Source organism: Toxotes jaculatrix, chromosome 2, assembly GCF_017976425.1.
Source record: "Toxotes jaculatrix isolate fToxJac2 chromosome 2, fToxJac2.pri, whole genome shotgun sequence".
NCBI lineage: Eukaryota > Metazoa > Chordata > Actinopteri > Toxotidae > Toxotes > Toxotes jaculatrix.
The window spans coordinates 27,635,081-27,661,261 of record NC_054395.1 but is presented as its reverse complement, the minus strand read 5'-3'; the positions used below and the strand labels follow the sequence as shown (position 1 = coordinate 27,661,261).

At 44.1% G+C, this 26,181-nt stretch overlaps 1 protein-coding gene across 2 annotated transcripts; it reads right to left on the bottom strand.

Annotated features, from left to right (window-relative positions):
- Positions 1-346: 346 nt before the first annotated feature.
- src (v-src avian sarcoma (Schmidt-Ruppin A-2) viral oncogene homolog) lies at positions 347-25,965 on the bottom strand. 2 transcript variants are annotated; one of them, XR_005894688.1, is made up of 13 exons: positions 25,572-25,965; positions 9,520-9,781; positions 9,330-9,429; positions 7,572-7,670; positions 6,351-6,454; positions 4,910-5,059; positions 4,591-4,746; positions 4,195-4,374; positions 3,872-3,948; positions 3,590-3,743; positions 3,196-3,327; positions 1,625-3,072; positions 347-1,129 (listed from the first exon to the last, which is right to left on the bottom strand). XR_005894688.1 is itself a non-coding variant. In XM_041047905.1 (12 exons), exons 2-12 carry the CDS (start codon positions 9,770-9,772, stop codon positions 2,864-2,866), a joined length of 1,614 nt encoding a protein of 537 aa, XP_040903839.1. In that variant the 5' UTR covers positions 9,773-9,781; positions 25,572-25,965; the 3' UTR covers positions 347-2,863. The 2 variants fall into 2 exon arrangements, 1 of the variants encoding a protein (XP_040903839.1); XM_041047905.1 differs by having other exon boundaries at positions 347-3,072.
- Between the last annotated feature and the right edge of the window lie 216 nt (positions 25,966-26,181).

Sequence of the window (26,181 nt, the reverse complement as noted above, 5' to 3'; positions counted from 1 at the left end):
AATGAGGATATGATGTTATATAGGATTTATGTATAATTACAAGGTTAATTAAAAATTACATTGAAATTAATAATATTTATTTTTATTACAAATAACTACTGTGGTGGTTCTTTAATCATCTATACACTACAGTTCCTACTGATGATACTGTAGGTGTGTGTGAGAAACACCCGCTAAAAATTCTCACCTTCGCTTAGTTTTTTTTTTTTTTTTGACATAATGAAAGTAAAGAGTGTGTCTAACACCAAATATGACCTTTGCTCACTGAGCTCAGCGAGCAAACACACTGACTAGTTCCTGATTACAGAAACAACCATTCATTCAGTTAATAGACTAGACAGAAAACAACTGGCAATATACAAATTTTATTCAAACAACCTTTCAAATTTGAAGAGTACTCAGCAGGATTTAACAAACGGCTTTTTATCTGAAAATTCCCGTTGAATACAGTAGAAAAGAGTATATGTAGTAATATCACAGATTTTAAAAATATCTGCATAGCCAGAAAAAAGACCAACCTAACCCCACAGGAAATGTCCTTGGCTCGTAAGCAAGGCTGCATTCAGACAATACGACCCTTTAGGTGCACTTTCCTCATATTGTTGCTCATTAACATTCACTGATACCGATCTGGAAAAGAAGGGGACGATGCCAGACAACCTGACTGCATCCATGCAGATCAATGCATTCATTGTGGCATAACCCATGTCCACACACAGCAGACGCTACACAGATATCAAGCTCCTTCCATTTGTGGCAGTCACAGAATCTTCTGAGCGGATATTTATTCATCTGTAATCAGAGGCGCTTTAGAAAATCCGAGCCTGAGTGGCCGATGACAATGTTGAATGATCATGGAAGTACTAAGGATGGCAGCACACGCGCCATGCTGAACAGGTGTACTCAGAAAAAACAGAAATGCTTGACAAGAATGACACTTGATTAACTGCTCATTTGCCAGCCTCTGAAGCAGCACAGACAGGTTCTGAAGATTATCACGATGTAAACATTTGAGGTTTTGATTGTGTTATGGGAAGGACTCACGCTGCCAGACGATGAGTATCCGGCAAAACAGAACTGATTTTCTTCAGCAGTGTGAGTCAGAGAATATGGAGCCAGCTCACCAGTTCTGTCAGTCAGTGTTGAAAATGTACAACCAAGCTAAGTTTCACAGAAATACATGCACACACAAAAAACAGACTTGTAATGTAAAAGTTTCTATAATATATATTCATTTAATATTATTACTGTCAGATGTTATTTTACCCATAGAAGTACCATAAACATTAAAGTTTGAATGATGATGCAGACAGCAACAACTGGGTTATTTTAAAAGGAATAAATTATAAAGGTGATATATACAAAAAAAAATTACCATTAAGGATATTTACAATTAAATTTCAGGATGCCAATTTATTTGCTATACATGCTGTTTTGTGGGAAAGCGTTCTGGTCTGTCCCCTACTGGCTGAAGGAAGGCATAACCATTACAGAAACATAATATCTCCAGTGTAAGATTGAGCTCACAGATGCACTAGTTAGGGAAGAACTGAGGCTGGCTGAAAACATAAATCTTCGTATTAATGAACGTCAGAACGGGAAGGAGGCGTGAAAGAGAATTCACCTGATTTTAATTTCAATCCTTAAAAACAAATCGACACCTCGAAACTGCCGCGGTGAGCCAGCTGCTCCTGTGCACAGGTGCATGATGTCGAAACAGTGGATTATCCTTTGAGGAGAACAACGTATCCTGTGCTTACACAACTCAGACTTCACTGTAAGAAAAGTTCAGAGTAGTAAAATACACTTTTAATTGAGTACAAAAGAGATTTTCATTGGCACAAAAGTCCTTGCAGCAGAGTTCTAGTCTTCTCCATCCTGAGATGACCGGTAGTGATCAGTAGCATTTTGTTTCTAAGAAAAGTCACAATTAGAAAATAGAGAGAGAGAGAAACTCTGCCTCGCCTCTTCTTTGTGTTGAGCTGTATGTTGGTCACAGCGATAAACCAAATCCTACCGACTGGCAAGTGAGGCTACGCACTCTGAGGGAAACGGCCTCGTTCAGAATCTCACAGCAGTGGAGAAACTTGTCTCAGGGGAAGCATGGTTAAAGAGTAAAAGTGTTCACCAGAAAATTGATCCAGTTGATCCAGGTTTAATAACAAAACTTAAAAAAAAAAAAAAAAAAAATTAAGATCCGCAATGTCCTGGAAATTTATCGCACATCCCAAACAGCTGCTTCTCAAGTGACAAAATGGAAGACAAAGTCTGAGCTCGTGTTGGACCCCACAGAAAATGCAGTGAAAACAGACATCCTGTAGTGACGCTTTCAGCAGGACAATATTTGTATCCAAAGTTCATTCTCTGGACTCTGGTGTTTGGCCCCATATTCAGGCCAAACACAGGAGTCTGTTATGCCCTCGCCTGCTGTCATTCGCAGCGTTGAAGCTGGCAAACTACAAGACCAGTCAGGTGAATTAATACAGGAAGAGTGTCTGGGGTACCTTACAAACACAAAGATGGTAGTAAAAAACCTGCTTGGCTGCATGACAAACTCAAAATAATACCGCAGTTTAGTCCCTTCCTTTGAAAATAATCCCTCTTGGCTGACATGGCAACGAGTGTGACAATGACTTTGGAAAGAGGCAGGAGCTGAATGTTGCTGATTGTTTTGATGTCCCACTGACAATCCTTGATGTCAGAGAGAGTTACTGATTGTACCCAGATTGCTGTCGGCTTTCTAGCCCCGTTACGCTGTACGCACATACCCTCACACACACACTCATCCATGCACTGGAAAGCAGATGCACATGCTCAGTTTTGCGCATGCACAACACATGCACATCTCCGTGTTCAGCACCAGTTACAGGTTCTCTCCTGGCTGGTACTGAGGCTCCGTGGAGGTGAAGTAATCCTCCAGGAAGCCCTGCAGGTACTCGAAGGTGGGCCTCTCCTCAGGCTCCTTCCTCCAGCAGGTCAGCATCAGCTCATGCAGGGATTCAGGGCACTCTGCAGGGCACGGCATCCTGTAACCGCGCTCCACCTGGTCTAGCACCTCCCGGTTCACCATACCTGGGAGGGCAGAAAGAGATAAGGTGTTGGGAACCCTGTTGATAAAAGCACTATGTTCTCAATCTAAAACGAAGACACTGATCCCTGCACCGTCACAAGGCCTGAAAAAAAAGGATTCCTTGCCTGGATATGGTACTCTGCCTTTGGTGGCCAGTTCAGTCAACAGGATCCCAAATGACCAGACGTCAGATTTAATGGTGAAGCGGCCGTACAGAGCCGCCTCAGGAGCTGTCCACTTGATGGGGAACTTGGCCCCTGAAAGAAGACGGGTTTATCAGCAAGTTACAGTTAGATCATTGTGGCACAGACTGAGACAGAATGTCACATCGGCTGCATGAATCAGGAAGTTTCCAGAGGTGTAACCTCTTCAAGACTACAAAAATCCCTTAAATCAGACATACGCTGGGAAAGACCACTCTTTGGTCACCATAACCTGTGATGTGGGGTCAGAAATAGACATGACAAATAGACATAAATCACATGCTATAAGCTAACTTGCGCCCTCCTGTGGTCATACCTTGCCTTGCAGTGTATTCATTATCCTCAATGAGGCGAGCCAGACCAAAATCAGCCACTTTGCAAACCAGGTTATCTCCCACCAGGATGTTAGCAGCTCTGAGGTCTCTGTGCACATAGTTCATCCTCTCCACATAAGCCATCCCTGAAGCAATCTGAGAAAGAGGCGATGTTTTGTGATTGTCGACACTAAAGGAAAACACTCCAGAAATATTTATAAATGGATTTAAGTGACACAAAAGCAAATTATTATTATTATTTTATTTTTATCTTTTTTGCTGACCTGTGAGGCCATGTCCACCAGTTGAGGGAGGCGGAGCATCTTACCCATGTCACCCTTCAGGAAATCCAGTAGGCTACCTGTTGGTAATGACACACACTGAAGGTCAGAAAAACTATTTTTCTACATAAATAATGCAGAGAATTTAATAAAAGATAAAATATTTTTATTATTATTTTGGTTTAGATTAAATATAACATTGCTAGTCTACACCCAGCCGGTGCTGTCTGCCTTTCACTGCCTGGGAACATCAGAACTAAACTTCACATTCACTCGAATACCATTTTAACTACGCCACAACTGAAAAGTCATCAGCCCTCGCTGACCTTGCCCCATGTACTCAGTGACGATGTAGATCGGCTCCTCGGATACCACCGCGTAGAGCTGAACCAGCTTTTCATGTCTCAGTTTTTTCATGACCTGAGCTTCCTGGAGGAAAGCCTCAGGGGACATGGTGCTGGGCTTCAAGGTCTTGATCGCCACACGTGTTGTACCGTTCCATGTTCCTGATGAAACAGAAAAAGAGCCAGAACATTGGCTTTCCTTTAACTTTCTTAAGAATCACATTTATTGATCAAATCCCGTCCGCATTGCTCCTGTGCTCGTGAAGCATTAAACAGTTGGAGAAAACTAACCAGGACCACGACATTGTCCTTAGGAGATAAGGAATGTCAGTTACAGACAGACAGACAGACAGCCTGATAGATCAAAACACAGCTTACCCATCCAGACCTCTCCAAAGCAGCCCTGTCCAAGCTTGAGGTCGAGACGAAGAGACTCTCTGGGAATCTCCCAGGCGTCCTTGGCCAGACCCTGTGTCTGAGGCTTCAGTACGGGACAAATGTCTGTCAGACTGTGACACAGCCCATCAGCATGCTCTGGGGGACACAAGTAAAGGCAGGGTTTGTGGTTAAAGAAAAAAAAAAAATCCAGTTTCCCTCTGAATCACAGAATCTTGTGTACAAGTGTCTGACTAAATAAAGTATAGTATTCTTACTCTCTTAAAAGCAAACAGAAGCCATGAAAAGGTAGTGAACTCACTGCGATAGTGATTAACAAGCTGCTGCAGGGTGCTGAACTGCGTGCGCGATGTGATGTAGAAGCCTCCACTGTCCAGCTTCCTGATCTTGTAGTGCTTCACATTCAGCCCTTTGGTGTTGTCATAGTCCAACACAGACAGACAGTAGGCACCTGGCAAGATGAACAGCAAAATATGACAACGCACCATGTGGAGAAATCTACCACAATAAGATCTGATTCACGTTGCATGTGATCAATTGAATTTGCGTATTTTCGCCACCAGAGGGCAGCGTGAGTCAAGTGGAAAACAAGTCTGAACCACAGGGCAGCCCCAGGCGTTGCCTCCCCCTTCTCTTAATGTTTGAACTGGGTGATATGGCCCGTGGCTGTACAGTCCTCAGCCTCAGCCTCCACACTGACCTAATTCTGTCTGGCTCACCTACCCAGCACCTCTCCATCGCTCTTTCTCACCCGTCTCCTCTATTCAAGTCCATACATCCCAACCTTGTCCCTTCTCTCATTCTATGCAAAGCTTATTTAGACATCCCATAATAGGAATCTTGTAACGTATGTGTGCGCACATCACACACAAACACACAGGGCTGCAGAATCCCATGGGGACTGTGTTTGCTGCAGCAGCAACAGCAGCAACAGCAGCAAGAGCAGCTGCCTATCAGAACTATCTCCAGACTGAGTCCCACAGGCGTCACATCCAGCCTTTTTCCATCTGCCTGATTCGTCTATCTTCTGTTCCCAACTTGCCACACGACTTACACAGCGCAGCAGGGCGAACAGCGAACAGCAGGGTACCGTGTCTTTCTGCCAGGAAGAATTTGCTTTCTTCTTCTTGTTGCATTTTAAGTAAAACATGTCACAGGATTCCAACTGAGTTCATTAAAAAACATGAACCCTAAAAAAAACCACTACTACTTTGTTTGTAAAATCACTGGTAATCACTGTGAAAAAAGTAAAGCTGCAGCAAATTTTTATTTATTTAACTAATTTCCAGGACAAAATGTTCTTTAGGTAAGACTGCTGATCAATAGACTAAATAATGATGTCTGCTTCCACAGGCCCTAAGAGTTTTCACCTTTACAAACTTAATTTCTCATACTGTGTTAAACCCATGGCTTATTGTCATAACACTCCTTAACAGTGTTGGGTATTGTTTTAAATTTTTCAGTACGGGTGCGATATGATACCTGAGTTTTGGTACAAAATCAAAACTATACTTGCTCATAACAAGGAACTGGAAATTTGCCTTAGTTTGAGGAATATAACATGTTTTTCTACAAAAACCCAAAAAGTAAATAAAGCAATCAGGACTGACACTGTGCCCAAAGCAACTTAATGCTATAGTCACTTTTTGGTTGGGAACTCGGGAAGTATTGAGGTTTGAAAAGCCAAAGTGTCTCGAGCTATTGATGAGTTTGCTTCTTTGTTTAAGGGTCCACACGCTTACCTTTGGTGGTCTCGCTCTCTCTCACCAGGAAAGTCCCTCTCCTGTTCTCTAAACTTAGCAGCAGCCTCTCAGAGTCGCGGCGTGTGATTTTGCCAAAGTACCACCTGGTGATGTTGAGAGAAAACACATGGGACACACACGGGAGCAGGTTGGTGAAGAGAGGAAGATGTGTGTGGGTGGAAGAGAGGGAACGATGAAGCGAGGGTGAGTTGTTCCTCGTAGTTTCGGAAAGTAAAATTCTGTCTATGAACGAGCCAAGTCAATGCATACTAATGGCCACAGTACAACAGCTGCTTACCTGGACTCTAGAGTCAGTCTGAGATGACTGGTGGAGCAGGAGGCAAAGGTGAGAAATGGAGGTGTTACAAAAATTTAGGAAGTTTTATTGTATAAGCAAGCAGGTCAGCATGTAAAGATTAGCAGTGCATTCGCTTTCAGGAGTTGAAAGCAGTAAATGTAGTACAATCATTTCAATGGATACTTCCTCATTTTGGGAAATTAACACTAATTTGCTTTCTTAGACAGGAACACTGATGCTACGCTCACATGGTAAATATGCTCAGACCAGCGGCTGGTTAGCTTATCTTAGCATACAGACTGGAAACAGAGGGAAGCAGCTTGCTTGGCTCTGTCCAAAAAAAAAAAAAAAAAAAAATCTGCACACCAGCAGGGGGTTTATGTGCAGGACTATTTCTCAGCCGGGCACTGTGACTTCCAGGAGTCCTGCCATCACAGTGAAGTTGCCAGACATCCCGCTGAGACTCCAGGAAGTTACTGTGGCGGTCCAAATATTAATCCCCCTCATGATCCCCCCCCGTAAAACCACAAATTGTCATTTTTTTATAGTTCATGTTTTGTATTGATTAAACAAATGAGATACGACGTGTTAATTACTGAGCTTCAGAGGGGATAGTAGGTGATTTTATTATATTTGGACATAGCCAGGCTAGTTGGTTGCCCCTATTTCAAGTTTTCAAAGCCGACGAGAGCTGCATATTTACTGAGAGCGGTAATGAGCTTCTCATCTAACTCTGAGCTAAAAAGCAAATAAGCACATTTCTCAAAATGTCAAACTATCCCTTTAAGAGTTCATTTCAAATTCACAGAGACAAAAAACTAGAAAGTTCTTAAGAATCCAACATTTGAGTGTTAAATCTTCCATGCACTTGGTGAAAAACAGATAAAAGAGACAGAGCGAGAAAAAAAAATGGAGGGGTTTACTCTTCTGCCTGGATGGAGTCGGATGGAGCCACATAATTGCTGGGGATATAACCGCTCTCTCCAGTGGTCAGGGAGCGCGCCAGCCACCAGTCCCCTTCTCTGCAACGATGAAACGATAACACACAGCTTCACCGAGACTCCTCACACATCCAAAAACACAAATAAAACAGTCTTTGTGACTTTTAGGGCTGGTGTTTATCAAGTGTCTCGGAGCATAGACGGAGTGATAGAGACCTAACTCCACTTTGTGGAGAGTGAAACCGCTGCAGTAATTCACATCAACTTGTTCCTATAGTAACTGAGCTCTCGGCTCCTAGAGAAGCTTGATAAATACAAGCCCAAGGGTCTCTACTGCTTTAAAAAAAAAAACTTGGAGGTAATTATATACAAACATGCATTCATGTGGGTATGACAACAGGAAGGGATGGTGTTTTTATCCTAGAGTTTATCTGGGAGTGAGCTGCCGTAGCTTTGCAGCACTAGATTCACTTTTCAAATTTAAAGAAAAACGATGATTTGTTAACACGATTTGCCTCCAGTTGACCTGAACTGATTATAGTGCTGCAAGGCTTCACACCAACTCCCCTACCACACTAAGGGATCATGGGGCTCAGGCAGAGTTATGTGGTCTGTGCCTTTCTAGTGAAGTATTATTGCAGTGCTAAAGCATACACTTCAGGTGATGCAAACGCACGGGCAGACAAACAGCACATTCAAAATGTAATTCCAGAGAAGCGTCACAAACCTGCAGTTCACTTTCCTCCTGTAAAAAATGTGATGGTTTGTGACGGAGAGATGGAAAAGAGAGATGGAAGGGAAGTAGTGAAAAAGAAGGAGGTTAAAGAAATACAGAGAGCATCTTATGAGCAGTGACAGAAGAGCAGAGCACACAGAACAGACTCGTAAAACTCGACCGGTGCATATGATAAAGCTTTGAACCTAAAATATTTAAACCATTACAGAACTTGGAGACGATGGAGGAACAATAATGAGGTAAAAAGCGGTTTAAGAGAAATGCATGCAGGGGGCACAATATTATCATAAGAAACTGTGCAAAGCTATATCATCACATTTAACAGGACCAATCATGAACTGTGATCACCCGTTAACTAATCTTAGAGCTGGTTCATGGATCCTGGGTGGACTTGACCCAATAATGATCCAGGTCTTTGGCTTAAGGGGCCAGATGCAGTGATAATCCACTATTGTCCTGCCTTCTAGGTCAGTAATTTGTTCATAGGCAAGCAGCACCGGGGGTGCAGCACTAGAGTATATGCTTCACTGCACCTCTATTGATTCACAGAGCAAGCCCCTATTTTAAAAACAAGCATGTCTCCCCTAAAACTGCTTACTTAGTTTTAGGGGTAACTAGGTCTCGCAAGTCTGAGGAATTACATGCAGCAGTGAACGCAGCCATGACCTTACTGAGGTGGACTGAGCAATGAGGAGTGATCAGTCCCGGTGAAGCGTTTGTGAATGAAACTAAATTTGCGCAGACACGTGTCAGCTGACACAAAAGTCAAGCCTTGCTGAGGCGTTTCTGTGGTAATGGGAGGTTTGAGAGAGATAGCAAGTGACATTTCGGGCAGCAGAGCAGCCAGTCAGACAACTGAGCAGCCACTCAGACAATCTGTGGACGTGTCTACATGCAGTTATTTTCCATCATTCACACAGTGGATACTGGGCTATTCTTGAGTCTGTCTGTATTTACATGTGTATGAGAGAGAAGCAGAAAAAGGTTTTCTGTATTTTCCTTACGTGTTGTTGACTATCTGGAGGCGTTCGCCCTTCCTGAAAGACAGATCTGAGGCTGTTCGAGACTCGTAGTCATACAATGCCACGAAGGTCGTCACACCTCCTGGTAGAACAAGAAAGTCTGTTTATTTAACAAAAGACCTGCATGCTGTGCAGTACAGTTAAAACTACGGCACTGAGCTGAGGTCCTCACCTGCTAGTGTGATCCTGTTAGGAGAGGTGACGCTGTTATTGTCCACACCTCCGAACAGGGCCAGCTCTGCATTATTGGCCATAGACTGATTGCCGCTGAGACCTCCCTCCATAGCAGGGCTACGGTTGGGTGTTAGGGACTGCTGATTGGAGTTGAGGTGATGGCCTCCAGCCCCTCCTCCAGAGCTGAGGTTGCCATCGAGGCTGCGGGTTCGCTGGCTGGCATCCTTGGGTTTACTCTTGGATCCCCCCATGGCCGAGGCCTGTGCATTCAAGGAAGACAGAGGAGAAAGTGTGTGAGACTTGAAACTTAAAATTAAAATTCCATTTCAAGGCACTATAACTGATAAATAACGTCATAGTTTTGCATCAAACAGACTGGTTTCCTTATCTCATTTTCAAATAGAACACATTCTGTGGAAAAATTCCTGCAGAAACCAGAGACGGACTGGAGACCATGACTCTAAACCCTCTGAGACACACTGTTATGTAGACCACATAAAGCAAAACATCCCCACGGACAGCGGAGCAGCTGCCACTCTTCGGTTTCAACACAGACATGAGATCCACTTCACCACACTGCCACCAGTAGAGCACACACACACACACACACACACAGAGCAGACATGTCACACATGCCTGCACGCACATGTGTCAGACACAGATGCACAGGCAGAGAAATGCTCCAGCATTTTCTGGTGTCATAGTGGTTCTTTTGGCTTTATTCACACTGATCATTTAAAGATGAGTTGGTTTATTTATTTAGTAAAGCTCCCACCGAACCCTGTTCACATCCACGTCATTACGTAGGAAACAAACACTGCTGGGATGTTTATCTTTGCGGTAGTGCTGAACTGCTTATTTGACCTAAAGAAACTTAATAATGAATTATTTTTGGTAATCAATAAATCGCTTATGTCATTTATCAAGAAAAAAATGCCAAACATTCAACGGCTCTCTAATTGTTGCTGTGCTGATCAGTGTCTGTCAGAGCTGCTTCATCTGGAAACCAGGCTGGTGAGGGACACGAGAGTAAACCAAACCATTGAAGTTGTGGGCAGAAAAAACCAAAACAATGCACTGAAGGACACTAAAATTCTCCACAGAGAACTGCAGAGTCAGGTGATGATTTCTGTGGTTTCATGATTACAAATGACTCTGTCCAGCAGCTTTCATGGTACAGATAACCAACCAGATTAATTGATAGTGGCTCATTAGTTGCAACTCTATTTTGCTAACAAAGAATCAGTTATAACAGTGATCAACATCAGTGAGTTTTCAGTAAAGGGCAACATTTAAGATACTGTGAGAACAGGCCAAGGTCAAGAGGGCAGCTTTGGATTGTTGTGGCTTTTCTCTGTGCCTCTTCATTTCTGAAACTTCCCCGCCTACTCAGGGCTCATGAAGTAGCTCTAATCACAGCTTAGTGCAGCAAAATCATTACACTAAGCCAAGGATAATTTAGGGACTCAAGTCCATGCTATCATGGATAGATATAGCCACAGGGAGTCCGCTAGGAAATGCTAATTTACAGAAAACACTATGGTGGGGCGGCTTGGGAGCCCCTCTGATAAGCAGATGAGGGTCAGAGAGGATGTGATGTGGGTGAGTGTCAGGCCACTCAGCCCTCGGCTGAGATCCCCCGCCTGAATGTTGCTATTTAGGAGGCCGAGCATCTGTTTAACACCGGAGAGAGCCGGTGCATAAGACCAGTCTCATTCACAAGCAAAGAGTCTAATCCTAAACAAGCGACTACAATAAAAGCTACAATACAAAGGCGAGCAGGCATCCGTGCAGTCAGAGCAATGCAGTGACATATGGTGGAAAATGTGCGGCACAAAGACGAGCACAGTTCGCTAACCACAAAGGGGAAATTAGTGGAGCTATCACTGGTTCTTGTCTGTCATTTATGCTAGCTCTGAACCCCACCCCCACCCCCTGAGCTGCAGAGGCAACACAGGAGACGAGGGTTTACTGGTGTGCTTTCTGTTTAGGAGATTCCTATGGATGTACAGTACGGATGCAAGAGCTCATCCGGAGGAGCAGCGATGCAAACAGACAGAAACAGGCGGCAAGGAAATGAGATGAGGAGAGGAGCAAAGGAAGGGGAGGGGGGCATGACATGGGGGTTCATTTCTGGTTGGCATCATGAATGGGTGAGTTGGGGAGGGAGGATGGTGAGGAAGTGAAGAGGGGTCAATGAGGCCGAACAGTCGATATCTGCCCCCAGGGCATGTCTGCATAAATGGGGGTCGCATCCCAGTAAGTGTACCAGTGCAGGCAGGTTAACACACGCAGACACAAGAGAGCAGACACAAAGATGACGAGTGGCTCGGGGAGTTGCTCTTTGTGTATTTTGTGATCTCCCCGAGCAGGCTGGCTGCATGGTTAATAAGCCGTTTGAGGCAGATCACAGCAGAGACGGCTCCTCTCTCATCTCCAGTCGTCGGCGGTGTAAAAGCTTTCCCCCCGTCCACGAAGATAACGCTTTCACTTAAGAGACGTCGCCTCAGTGAGTTAACTCACATAGTGCTTGAATAACACAGACCATTGCTCAGATAATGCTGACTTATACTGATGTGCTGAATATGCTTGTAGGACGGCAGCTGTGAATGTGACACAGCATCTGATGCGGCGAACAAACAACAGAAACCCATTTTACCCTCTTACACATTTTAAGGTTGAATAGAACTTTGGCCGACAGCGTCCTAATACTCCGAGCCAGACTCTGTACCCAGACAAATACACTGAAAACTCCCTGAAAGGGAAGACTGAACCAAGGAAACATGAAACAGAGCATTAAGGGAGTCTCAGGCCTTTCTTCACACTCAGTTTCCAACAAAGCCATCTTTTGTCAGCTCACAGCAGGCGGCACAAACAAGACACAGAAGTGGCCTGTGGCTTGCAGGCTGCCAGATCTTTGCGTGTTTTAATTCTCACAGCCAGTAGGAAATATGGAAATGAAGGCAGTCATGAAGTCAAACAACGTCATGTTTTGCAGGAAAGTCAGTGGAATCATGTCTCTGTGTGTATCATCTGCAGTAACTAATGATAATGAGAGCTTGATTTGATTCTTGCTTAATAGCACTGAGGTACTGTAACAAGCACCTACTGTCTGAGAGGCAGAGATGCATGAAAACCCCTCCGGCAAGGCGGAGGTGTGGCTGGGTAGGTGGGTGGGGGATTTGCTTAATTATGCATAAGATCTGGCAATGAATTCCAAATCCTTTAAGTCTCCTGGGCTTTTGGTAAATGGGAATAGTCTTTTAATATTGCTGCTGGGGTTGTCCCGCCCACCCCCCTCCGTCTCCCCACAGAATGCTGCATATCTCTGTTTTGCTTGGTTTTTCATTTCATGTGAAAAGAAAACAATTAAAATCTCTGAATGGCATCCTCTCATTGAAATAACAGAAAGGAAGCGGTTCCATTCACTGATGGAGTCTTTGTCAGGGCAGGATCATGACACCGGTCAATTTCCCCCAACAACACAGGCTTTGTAATGAACTCTACTGTGATCTGGCTCATTTAAAACAAAAAAAAAAAATCTTTTCATCTTTTGGGAAGGATCAAACAGTCATGAACATCAAAATTAAACACGCTTGCTTCAGATGTTCTGTATGCCGTCTTAATGAGAGATTTCCCAGTACGAAGCTGAAGCAAACTCAAAGTAATAGTGAGGGAGACAGTGAAACTCTGCTATGTGAATAGGCAAGTCGGGACTTGCGGCCTAGGTTGCGATGACAGCTACAGTAGACCCCTCGCTTCTGCCTCACAGTGCTTGCTGCTATTGGCCCTTTTGTCTAACACATGGATTGGGCATGCTCTGACAGTCTACCTTCAGCAAAACACCACAGAGTCTTTAATGCCTCAGGCAACAGATTAAAGGTCACAATTAAGCTTTTGCTGTAATGCTATCATTATAACAATGAAACTGTTGTGTTTGTGTCACACTGTAGGAATAACAAGTATTCCAGCACCATGACAGCGCTTTCATTTCTCTCCACTGACCTTCGGTGATGGATCACTGACAGCAAGCATCATGGGAGTAGTTAGAAAGCCCTCTGTATTTTTTTTTTCTCTCTTCTCAGACGCCACCTGAGTAATATGAAATACCTACAGAAGCCTCTACATCCATGAGTTTAAAAGGAAAAAAAAAATGTCTTGAATCTTTTGAAATTTCCCAATGGGAACTCAGAAATTCAGTCTTCCCAGATCAAATGGAACGCACCATATAACCAGACTGCAGTGACTGCACCTCAGCTAGATAAGGTTAGGTAGTGAGATAGCCTCAGCGAAAGCTAATGTACATACCCTGATCCTTGTAAGTGAAAAAATCTATTTTGAGGCTCCAACGTCTTAGTGATTGGGTTTGTCGTACCACATAAATAAGGCAGCAGCTAAATCTAATCAGTATGCAGGGAAAGGGCTAACATAAACTAGTCTTGCTAAAAAGCTAGCCTGCCTTAGCAGAGAAGCATCTGACCACATGTGAAGTGGCAAAACCACCTTTAAAACACATAGATAAAAACTGTTGTCATTAGGTTACCTACACAGACTGCATCAATGTGCCTTTTTAAGTTTAATTTAAGACTGACAAATCATAGCCAGAGCAAAAGTGGATAACATTAAGGTTTTAGAACTCATCTGTTCCATGGTTTGGCTATAAGAGCCTGCAAACTTCAAAACATCTTTCAGCTTCAGCACATGTAGGCGCTCTGCCTTTGTAAGGCCGTACTGTATGTTGAGGGTTTTATATTTTGTTTGAACTTAGGTCGTTAGCAAGAATTCATGTTAGCTGTCAGTAACTCAAAGTTACCGTGACTACGCTAGAGATGACAGCAGTAAAGACAAACATTTTGATAAGCAGGAATCTGAGATGGAGCCGCCGAACATGTTAGTGATCTGATGCTATCGCTACACGCTTATCAGTCGAATTTTTAGATAACAAATAAATAAACTGACCCTCAGCAGACAAACAGCGATGATAGTGATGACATTCCATTCTCAGATACTGGCAGGGATACCGTGAGCTTGGCTAGGTGAAAGGTGAAGGTATATTTAGGAGCAGAAAGGCCAGATCTGTGATTCTGATTGTGTCTCACACAGTATACCAGACACAGGTTAACATTTAGTCTCCACAGGCCTCCTCTGCACGCCCTCTTTCCTTCTAGCCGAGTGTGAACAACAGATGCCAGACTGTAGGGAGATAACATCTTGTTTTTACTGCATTTGCATTAACAGACATCAAACGTTTGAAATGGCATGTGCGTGTGTGTGCGCGTTTGTACTATGTGCACATGTGAACTCGAGTGGATAAATGGACAAGCTGTTCTCATAGTCAAAATCAGAACAGTGCAAACACACTCACACTTGACCGATTACAACCTCGTTCCAAAAGGGTTTTACACACACCAGCAACTGATTTAGGGAGGATAGGAAAGTGTGTGTGTGTGTGTGTATCTACAGGGAATTCATGCATGTGTCTTTGCCTGTGTGAGCGAGTGCATGTGATCCTAATGTCAGCCTAGTGGATGTATTCCTTCATCTTAATGCTCTCTATGTAATTACTATGGGGAGGGGAAAGTGGGGAGGCTTTGGCTCCTGCGTCAACAGCCACCAGTCGTAGCATAATCCAGCCCTGCTTGTTCAGTCCAGATTATCAACATCTATTCCCTAATCGCATTCGCCAAACGCCGTGATGACATTCCATCTGGGGCCTGCAAACAACACGGGTACTGCGATTTGAAGACAGGATAGACCGGTCAGACCACTACTACTGCTGCTGTTGCTAGTTCTCCTTTTTTTTTTTTTTTTTTTTATCCTGTCTCAACAGATCCATCTGCTGTGGGAAGACAGCAAAGGAAATCTCCACTGAGATCACCTAGAACAGTTCGCAAGCTAGTCACACAGTTTGATTAAGCAACTTAATACTCACCATGTACCACAACAGGTGGGCTGTTTCCTGGCTCTGAGCAAACACCGGGTGAAGCTGAATGTCATCTTGTTTCTCTTCTCTCTCAACAGACATGAATAAAGGAAATGGGTGCTTGGGTGTGTTTGCACACCAGTACCTCTCCCACACTGGTTCCTCTGACTGACCAGCATTCATCCACACTTCCCATTTTGTTACCCATTAGCTTGATCATTACATAGGACTAAGAACACAGCAGAGAGAGAGAGAGCCATAACGCTGCTGGCATTTCACCTACTATGTATTGTTAGTGCAGACTAAATCAAACTGTGAACCACTCAGGCCCAGAAAGCTCCTCCGTGTTTGGAGTTGTGAAGGTAAACACACGCCCCCGATGGCAGGACTTTGCTGAGTCCTGGATAAAGCCTGTGTACCGATCCCCCTCCTGTGCTCCTGTCACGGATAGACACAGGGATGGGGAGGTGGTGAAGTCAATATTTACCACTCCACACACACAGACACACACTCACACACACACAGCTCGGCTGTTGCCATGGAGGCGATTCCAAGCATTCCACAAACCAACAAACTGCACAGATAGTTGCACACACACACTTTCTGGGCCAAAACAGTCAGAGAACGCTGCATGCCTATCAGATGAAGAAAAAGGCTAAATTAGCAGAGGCTCCGTCTCTCTAAAATTATGTGGGATGTCTGTCACTTCCTGAAAAGATGTGGGAGAAACAGAAAGGGGATATGACACAGAAAAAGAGAGAAGGTGAGATCACCTGAAAAAAAAAATTCTTTCCATTATGATGTTTTTGGTTTTTACCACCGGAAGATTCCCATAAAAACATCATGTTTACCCATTTTCCCAGCCACTCAGGAGCCTGCAGTGCTTTGGTTTCTATAATAGGATCAGAGGCCATGAGCCCTTATCCCCATCACAGTGTGCTTGTGTGTGTGTGTGTGTGTGTGCATTTCTCGCCACGGGTATTTTTGCTAAAAAAGCAACCTGCAGTGTTTTCAGATCACCTTTTGTTTGCCCAACGCTACAGCTAACCCGACCTTAAAATCATATGACATCTCCGGGCTCGCAGGGCTGAGCAGCTGGCCTCTCTATCTTAAACCCCATGCTTACAGAGGAATTTTTTTTTTTGTCCACTTCCAAACAACAAACACTGCTGGCACCAACTGCAGGTTCATGGATTTTCTGTTATCCCCTGTTCCTAATCTGAGTATGACATACATGAAATTATTTGGGGATTGAGGCTCAGTAAGAAAAATATCTGGGCCATTTTAGACGAGGTGTCGGCTCGTCCGGTAAAGGAACAGTTTGACATTTAGAAAAATATGCCTACTAGAAGATCAATACCACTCTTACAACTGTCTATTCAATAAGGCTACATCAAGCAACTGATTAGCTTAGCTTAGCATAAACAAGGGGAAAAAGCTAAATTAGTGTAACAGTTAAATCAGTGAGCTTTAGAGGTGCTGGTAGGCGGGTTTTGTTACCTTTGGACAGAGCCAGGCAAGCTTCCCATTTCCAGTCTTTATGTTAAGCTAATTGCTATATTTTTTTTTTTATGAGAATAGGAAGATGTGGACTTTACCAAGACCTTTCCCCCCTAATTTTAATTAATCTCCCGCAGCTTTATCTCCTTCTTTCCACCTACGGTCTTCTCCTTCCACTCATCTGGAGCCAGCTCCACCTACTCCATCCCCTACATCATGTCAAAGCCCACAAGGCAGCGCTTGAACCCAACAGTGCTGCCACTTCCACCGGCAGGCTGTGATTAAAAGCGGAGAAACCACGTCACCGTGGGACACATCTAAACATGGAACACAAAAAATTCACCTTCCACAATGACACACCGAGATAAGCTACAGCTCAGACATGTCCAGTCACATGACAGCTATCGAGACCAAGTCACGCAGAATAAGCGACTGTACCTGTGACTGTGTGTTTACTCACACTGTGGACGTCTGCGTCCTACAGTCATTTCTGTTGAAAATCATCAAAGTGCAACAGTAAATTGTGTCCTGCTTCGAAACCCTTACCTCTGAGATTATTATAAACCCTTGTCACTATGCTATCTTTGAAAAGAACTCACTGAGTGTAGAACTGAAAAAAAACAAAAACAAATCAAAACAGCGCATACCTACCTGCACCTAAGACCTTTGACTAACCTTCCTAGACTGGGTGTGACGGGGGAAGGCTTAGACAAGACAGAGAGAGGACATTACTGTAATTTCCTCTGCTTAGCTCATCAGGTTTGTTACAAAACAGCAAATAAATTTCAGTACATTAACCAATAGTTACCATTGCACAATTAAACATTTTACAGTTTCGTGTTTATAAGGCAGAGAAAGCATCGTGTCAAATGGCACATTAACCAATTGAGAGCAAATGAACGTGACGTTAAGGCACATGCCCTGTTTTATGGCCCGAGGTCTCACAGCTGTTCCCTTGTCACTTGACGATGGAGACAGACACTCATCCAGCAGCAGCAGCTTTCTCTCCTCCTGAAAAACGATGAGATTTGAGGCATCTGTGGCATGCGTAGCACAGTGACCGTGGAGAAAGGACCTGCAGGCGTTCATTGTATTGTGCTGATAGTGTGAGAATGCACATATTCTCTTCCTTTGTGACGTATTAAATTCCAAGAATAGACCGAATGGTTTACTACTTTATTGGCAGAATCTACATTTCCTGCTCCAGGTTGTGCTGCATCTGGGCCTCACTACGACACTGGCCTCATATCCTTCTCTCTCTGCACCCCAGCTCTCATCTAAATATGGTCATTATGAGAACTGAGACTGATGAGCCGTGGTCATGTGCTCAAGCAAGAAATGAAGAAGAGGGAGAAGGAGTGCAATGGAGGAAGTGAAGAGAAGAAAAAGATAATCCTCAAGGGCTCTGGCAAACCACCCCCCCCCCCCCAAGTCTTACGCCCTCACACTTGGTCTCTCCCCCCACCCCTCCACCTCTTTCATGCTCTATCCCCCATTCTTCTTCTTCTCTCTTTCCCAATAAAGGATTTCAGTTCCTCTGATGTATCATCCATGTGTCACGTGAGGAGGAAAAACATTATTTTTCTGCTTCCCAAATAATAGTGGAAAGTAGGGTACCGGTTTCAGCTCAAAGATGTGCAGAGGCATTCCTACTGAGAGACATATCTGACACTGGAACACAGAAACGTCCAAAGCTCTTTGACTGGTAACGCTATGGCGAATATATCAGAGATGCAGCATCAACAAGCACTTCAGAGAGGACTTCAATATCACAAAGGCCTATGTTTTAATACTTCTGAGTAGCTACATGTCGCCCACACTGAGCTGTGCGCTGTGATAACAAACCCTTAAATTCACCTCTTCTCATCACATTTCAAAGAGGAAGAATTTGATCTGCTCAAGTCTACAGAGACTCCCATGTGCGTCATGCTTCAGTAACCTAGGGCTTTCACTGCTTAACTTCTCATCAGCACAGCCAGGAAGTAAGAGAAATCAGTGCAGCTCTGAAATCTAAGGCCCAGAGGGAATATATGATAAAACAGAAAATGCTGGATCACAGTATACAGAGCATACACTGCCAGTTAAATATTTTAGAACACGGCCACTGTAAAGCAATTGCTGATTTTGATTTTTAGCTATATAAATAAACCTTAATTTTCTATTATTTTCAGTTTAGTTCATCAAAAATTTTAAATTTATGTAAATTTCAGAGGGATACAATTTTCAAGGATAAAGTAATGGGCTACCTTTCAGCTTTTCTGCAGCAGTGGAATGTAAATGAATTCCTGAAAGTTGATGCAAACAATTCCTACAGGCGCCTCAGGTGTTACTTACAAACCCTCTCTACAGTACTTGTCTGTGTGAAGGCTGTGGAGGAACAGACTGTGCTACTACACCCTCTGAAGCATTACTTGGACAATACTGCACTGCAGGCAGTAGTTCTGTATATCACACTGGCAAGAAAACAAAATTAATAACAAAGGACGACCCCTGACTGGTTGGTCAGGGGTTCATCCGACAGCAAGACAATGACCCAGAATATTAGAAGAAAAGAGCGAGGCCGTGGCTTCAAATGGTGGAAGACTAATTCTGTCTCCAGACACCAGAACCCAATGGAACTGGTTTGGGATGCAACAGTGTTAGGACAAACATTCAGAACAATATTTGGTTCCACTGTGGAGGGAACGTCACAAATGTGTTCGGCTTTTGACTCAACAAAAAGATTCTATGATTCCTTTTACTTTAATTTCAGAAACTCTGACACACGAAACTATGTCCATTTCAAATAACAACTGAAAAAATGGAGGTGTTCCAAAGCATTTGGCTGGTAGTGTGTAGCAACACTAAACATAACCGTGTAAATATGTTCAGATCTGAGAAACTGAGCCAGGTGTATGTGTGTGTGTGTGTGTGTGTGTATTGTGGCTTTCCTAGGTTTGTTGCAGTAGTGCTCTGAGCCCAGTCATGGCTGAGGAATGCAGTGTGGAGGACAAGGCGAGTTTCAACTCCTCTCCTGTTCACACACCCTAAAGCAGGAATGTACGTGGAGCAGGTAGAGACACCGTCCACCCAGGATGTTCAGATGCTCAGGCTGCCCCGAGCAACGCATGCCACCCACCCCAACACATTCCCTTCACCGTCTGTCAGGGAAAGGGAACGCAGCGCCAAGCAGCCAAGTTTTGCACAATGTAAGAGCAAGAATGCAAGTCAAGGTCGCAGCACACACTGTGGCTGTTCATCCTGCCATGAAAAAGCTCTAGACCAGATTGTGTTTATTGTCAACACAAAACGAAATGCATGGTGAGAGCGTCATATGCTGTCGCTGGTCATCAGCGGGTTCTTGTATTTCTTTGCCTCCAGGATCTCTATTATTATTTAAAAATATGTATCCTTACTCAAAGAGAAGAGGTTGTCTTCACTGACTAAACAGAATATTTAAGCATGAAAAAGAAAGTGTTTGAAAATCCTACAAAACATTTTAAGAGCAGGGGAACAGCACAACCTCTGTGCTTATGTGCAGATGCATAAATAAAGAATGCTGTTTCAACATTTCTATAGCTGCTTTGGCTGAATTCAAACTGAAAACACAAGCTGAAAGACACAAAGATCCCAGTATTGGGGCCTTGCTTCCTTGGAGATAGACAAATAAGAGCAGCAGAGAGGCAGAAACACCCACCAGGGTTTGCCATTAAAATTTTAAAATGTGCCCATGTCACGCTTCATCATCAAAACATAACTGTTCCCTGCCATGACATTTCCATAACAGATTGGAGGGCAAGGCCCCCAACACTGGAGTGATTTCCTCCATCTCTTTTAAACCACCCCTTTGTTCAGCAGGCCCTGATTTCAATATTCAAATGTAACTCAGTGGGGCGGTGAAGCGGTGAACGAGACGCTGGCTGCGAGGCAATCAGTAGAGAGCGGAGAGAGTAGGTGGTTTGGTTGGAGCTTTCATGAGACACAGAGGGGTGGGTTCACTAAACTGCCCCTGCTGGGAAAGAGGAACATGTCTCTTATCCGTACTCACATCAGGACAGAAAGGGGTGACACCGGGGATCAGAGCCGGGGGGGCAGATATTGCACTTCCTGCAACCTCTGGCCCACTGGCAGAGGTTGCAGGAAGTGAACTGACACGAATTATCATAAAGTCCCAAGTCCAAATTGAAGATCAGTCAGGTGACGCCACCACAAAAGGTAATGCAAAGAGGTGACACATCATGATAAAGCAGTACAGGAATAATAATAATACCGTTACTCACTGTCCATCAGTCCAGGTAAAAATTCAACTGGGTGGAAAGTGAGTGTGTGAGTGCACATTTCTTCGCACAAGGCTCCAAAACAGGCTCTGAGCTGTGAAGCCAAATTTGAAAGTGAGAAATCATAGCACTTGGCAAAGTAATGAGTGAGTCATTGGTATTGTTTAGCAACCTCCCACAGACATATTATGGTCATTCTGTGATATGAGACAGTAAAAACACTGCTTATTGCACCTTTAATGTGGCTGCGAGAGCATGAGTCTCAATTACTTCCATGTAAGGCTGCAAGTAATGATTATTTTCATTATGAATCAATCTACCAATTATCTTCTCTATTATATGTCTATACAAAGCAAAAAATGGTGAACCATATTTATTGAACCCCACACTTACACCTTTTCAGACTGAAACCCAAAGATATTCAGTTTACTGTTACATAAGACTGAGAAAAGGACAGAATCCTGACCACTGAGAAACTGGAACTAGGTAATGTTTGGCTAACGTTCTGCTTAAGAAATGACTGAGACCATTAATCAGTTATCATAATAGCTGCAGATCAATTTTAGGTAGACTGCGATCAATAGACTTACTGGTTCAGTTTTAAACGAGTCATTTGTGTAGTGACACAAATGACTGTGGTTCCTACAGTAATAATTAAATTCAGGCAAATGTCTGTCCAGTCACTCTTTAGTCCGATTCTGCTTTTCAATGTGTCATGTGAGAAGAAATGAAATCATGTAGTGTGTCCACATCCTTTAATGCAGTTTTTGTTGAAGAAATTCCACACGAACACATCTGTGTTATCTGGGTTTGGTTAGATTATAACATCTGCCTGGGAGAGAGGTTGAGTTTGACAGGGCTGATCCTCTCTGCGAGTGCATGATCTGAATAAAAACTCCCATGTCAACATATATATGGCTGCGATTCTCCGAGGACGGGGAGGCTCACGTTTTAAGTGCGGGGAGAGCAGCCTGTGCTCTTCCCAGCATCTCATCATCCTGACCGGGCTCGCACAGCTGCGCCTACACAAAGCCACACATAGAGGCATCTTTCTAAATGCCAAAGACGCTTTTCCTGTCACAAGAAATGTGCACGGAGCGATGGGAATGAGGGTGTGAGAGTGATCGCTTTTCCACAGAGGCAACAGTGGGTGGATTGAGTGGAGATGAGTGGCCTGTGTCACCCTGGCCCATTCCCAGAGCGGAGGGACAGGAAGTGGCCAGGGATCCTGGGAGGATACAAGCCCTCCTCTGTTTGTCTGTATCAAACCACTATCAGATACTTCATTCAAATGGCCATCAAGCACAGGCCCCTCTGACATAAAGCTCGGGGAGATATGTCAGAGCGCTTCAGTTCTGCATCCTTATCATTCAACTGCCTTCACAGGCTGCAATGGACAGCTTTGTGGTTTCGTGTTTGTACAGCGCGTACATCCATTTCCCTCCTGTGGTCACTAATCCCGGCAGCAATATAATACAGCACGGGCTTTAAGGCAGAATTTACATGGAAGTGAAACGCACAACCTTTAGGTTAATGGCTGCGTACGCCAAAAAGAAGACAACAATGACTGGCAGAAAACTAGGCCACTGACACATTAAGCCTAAACAGAGGGAGATAGACAGATAAAGCCTGTTAAAGATGTGAGAGGCATGAGGCAGAAAGGAAGAGTGAGAGAACAGGTGGCACTGGCATTCCCATGCTCAGCCGTACGCCCTTGAATGTAGCTGGGCACTAATTAGCACTAAATCTGGGCCAGAGCAACAGAAGTTTAGTATCGGCCACATGAAAAATTCAAAGGCGTTTGTCAGCAGGAAGCCATCACAAATCTCATGCCCCCCTTTCGTGTATACAATCCCTCTCTGTCTCTCCCTTTGGAGTATATCGCATATCTCATTTGCTAACTGAAGAGGGGTTGATGTTGGCATCAGACAAGTGTTTTGTTTGTCAAGTGCTCCAAAGCCAAAAGGGAATAGTGTGTTATTTCAACAAAGAAGTGGCACGCTACTACAACAACTACTACTACTACGACTAGAGCCATGGCCCCCGACTCACTTACCCACATCCCCCATCAGGCAGTTTGCCAGCCCTTCTTTTTACGTCTGTTCATCTGGTCAGTCAGCTAATTCCTTTTTATGATATCATAAACAATTACAATATGTCCTCAGTGATGAGTGCCAATTAATCCTCATCTGACCTAAAGGAAAGCGGGACACGTGCTCGACCAAATGATGAACTCAGCAAACTGCCAGCTACAGTGGAGTCTGTTTAACGCAACTGCTCAGTTCACTTCAGTGCAGTTAAGTACATAGGCAAATATACACATCGCTATCAAAACGCTTGGCTGGCAGCCTTGAGAAACAGTCTCTTTGCAGACCACCCCTCACTGGTCCCTCTCCATCTTTCTGAATAGGTGCACAAAGGCAATTTTTGAAAGTGGAAGTGACTTGTCTTAAAGCTGCTGATTCTCCGGGGCCAGATAGCTGCGGAAACAAGCAGCTCATTGACGCCAAGCCCAGTGTATCACCCTGACAGACAGACCACTCCAGTATAAGAAGGAACAAAGGGGCCAGTCCACAGCCACGTTGCCAATTAGCAGGAATTTCGGGCCTCAAGAGCCACTTTCCACCAATCTCATTGGAGCTGACATAAACATCTACAGCTTTCACTGGAAGGCATTCATGGGATTCCAAGGAGCATTAGGTTCCCTCTGCGGAGCCTGAAATCTGGCAGTTAGAAAGTACAATGAACCATCTCGTACCACTTTGAGAAACACTTCTCGCTCACTGGTTGGCTGCCTCGCCTGGTGTAGAATGCATGCTAATAGCCTGGTGAAACGGGCAGCATTTGTCTTGGCTTTACACTCAGTGAAAGCATTTATCATGAACCATAAATCCCCCCCGAGACCATGTTTGATACGTGAACTGAGCAGTAGAGTATGTATGATTAAAAAAAAAAAAAAAAAAAAAAAAGGGCATCATGCATGCCCCAGGATGATTACACGCAACAGGGCTTCATCCCCAGCATCAGTTTGCATGTCACTGACCTAATATTAAATTTAAGGATATTGAATCCATGGGATAATATGTTTTTGCCTGTTCGCTACCAAACATCCTAATTCCTTCAGGAAAACAGGCAAAATCTGCAGAGGATTAATCTAATGCACTACTGATAATCAAATATAACAGCAATTTCATTTTCCTAAACAAACAAAAAAAAAACAAAACAAAACTATGGATGTCCTTCAGAAATATGTCACTGGAGAAATGTTTCAAATTTCATAAAGGATTACTGAGACAGAGAAAAACAACTTGTGGGGTTTATACTAAATATTTAGGTTTCAGGCAGATCAAAAAGCTGCGACAACACACAACAAATAGTGGTACAGCTGGTTTAAGTGTGCGTGTGTGCGTGCACCGAGAGCACAAAGGCTGTAAAAAGAGTTATATCTCAAATATCGTGACAGAAAAAGTGTCACACAGTCCTGGTCCTGGGTCAGCAGGGTCAGCAGAGTCAGGACCGATGTGTACAGTGCATACAGGCCAGTGAATGGTCGTAATGTTAAGACACAAACAATGTGAACGGAAATGGACTGAATCTGTATGTTCGAGGACAAATTACAGACTATACAATTACACTGAGGTCTGTGCATACCTAGTCTTTTCTATTAATAGTTGCCACCACATTAGAGTCAATATTTGGGCCTTTGAGTCATGTTGAGTGGGAGAGACTAATCCTAAGCATATGACAGCCATGTCTTTAAAGTGTGTGGGATCCTGGGAAGGAAAATCTGTGGCCTTCAGAGTGAACAAGCAAAAAAAAAAAACACGCATGTCACGTTGAAACTACTACGCGTACTGTGGAACAGTCAAGTTCAGCAGGTAGCCCATAAAACCTCCGACTGCAGAGCGACCGCAGCTGCCAAGTTTCAGTTTGTCTTGTGAGGGCTTCCACCCAGGGAGCCATTTCTCTTCAAACCGAGGATGTGCTCAGTGGAAAGGGCTGCGTGATGAAGCTCTGTATGGCTCCCAAAAGTACCGCAGACAAGGGACCGTGTAGTACAGTATGTAGACCAAATCTCTGACTGCAGATTGTGTTTTACAAAAGCTCTACTGAGTCACTGTAACTCTCAGACTGGTACAGTTGTAACCGGTGATTTCAGTGAATTAAAAAGTAAGAAAACTACAGCTGCAGGAAATTAATAATAAAAGCTGTTATATTTGCAAACACCCTCCACACGGAGCAAGAAGTTCAGGGTAAATTTAGGTCATGCATGCGTATTACGCTCCACACTGATGTGTCGGTGAACCCCTGTGTGTCCGCCTGTCACTGCCGAAGTAACTCGCACTCACATAACAAGTTTAGGTTACTCACCCTGACGCGCAGGTTACCGGAGATTTGGCGTCGTCTCTTCTCTTCCGATCACACAGGCGGACTTCGCATCAAACCATGAATGAACTGATCAGAGACACCAACAGCTCGCAGGTCCTAAAACCGGGGCTTTGGAGCAGGAAGCAGAGACGGTCGGTGCCAAAACGAGCGACAGAGACGCGATGAGGGATCCCATTCAACTGGAGGGGCGGCCCGGGGAGGTCATGACGGGGAAAACCTCCGGAGCTAAGAAAACATTTTCTCATTCACTTAAAGGCTAAATCAGCCGCGCTAAAGCAGAGAGATCCGAGGATCTGAACGGTCTGGTAAATACATATAACTCTGGCTTTTTCTGTGTGGCAGTGACCGACAGGCAGCTTCAGCGCAGGAGCACCAAATCAGGACCAAAACACTGGGATGCGATAGAGGCGAGCAGGGGTGGAGACTTCAGCCTATTGTCACACTCTGATTGGTGGGACTGTTTTACGCATAATTGACCTGTGATTTAGCTGAATGGCGTTTCATGGAAGCCCCTCCCAGACCGAGAGTGCAGCTTCAAACGTGGCTCGGCGTAAAGTTATTTATGTGGCAGGTTTCGATTTTTGTTTTAGAT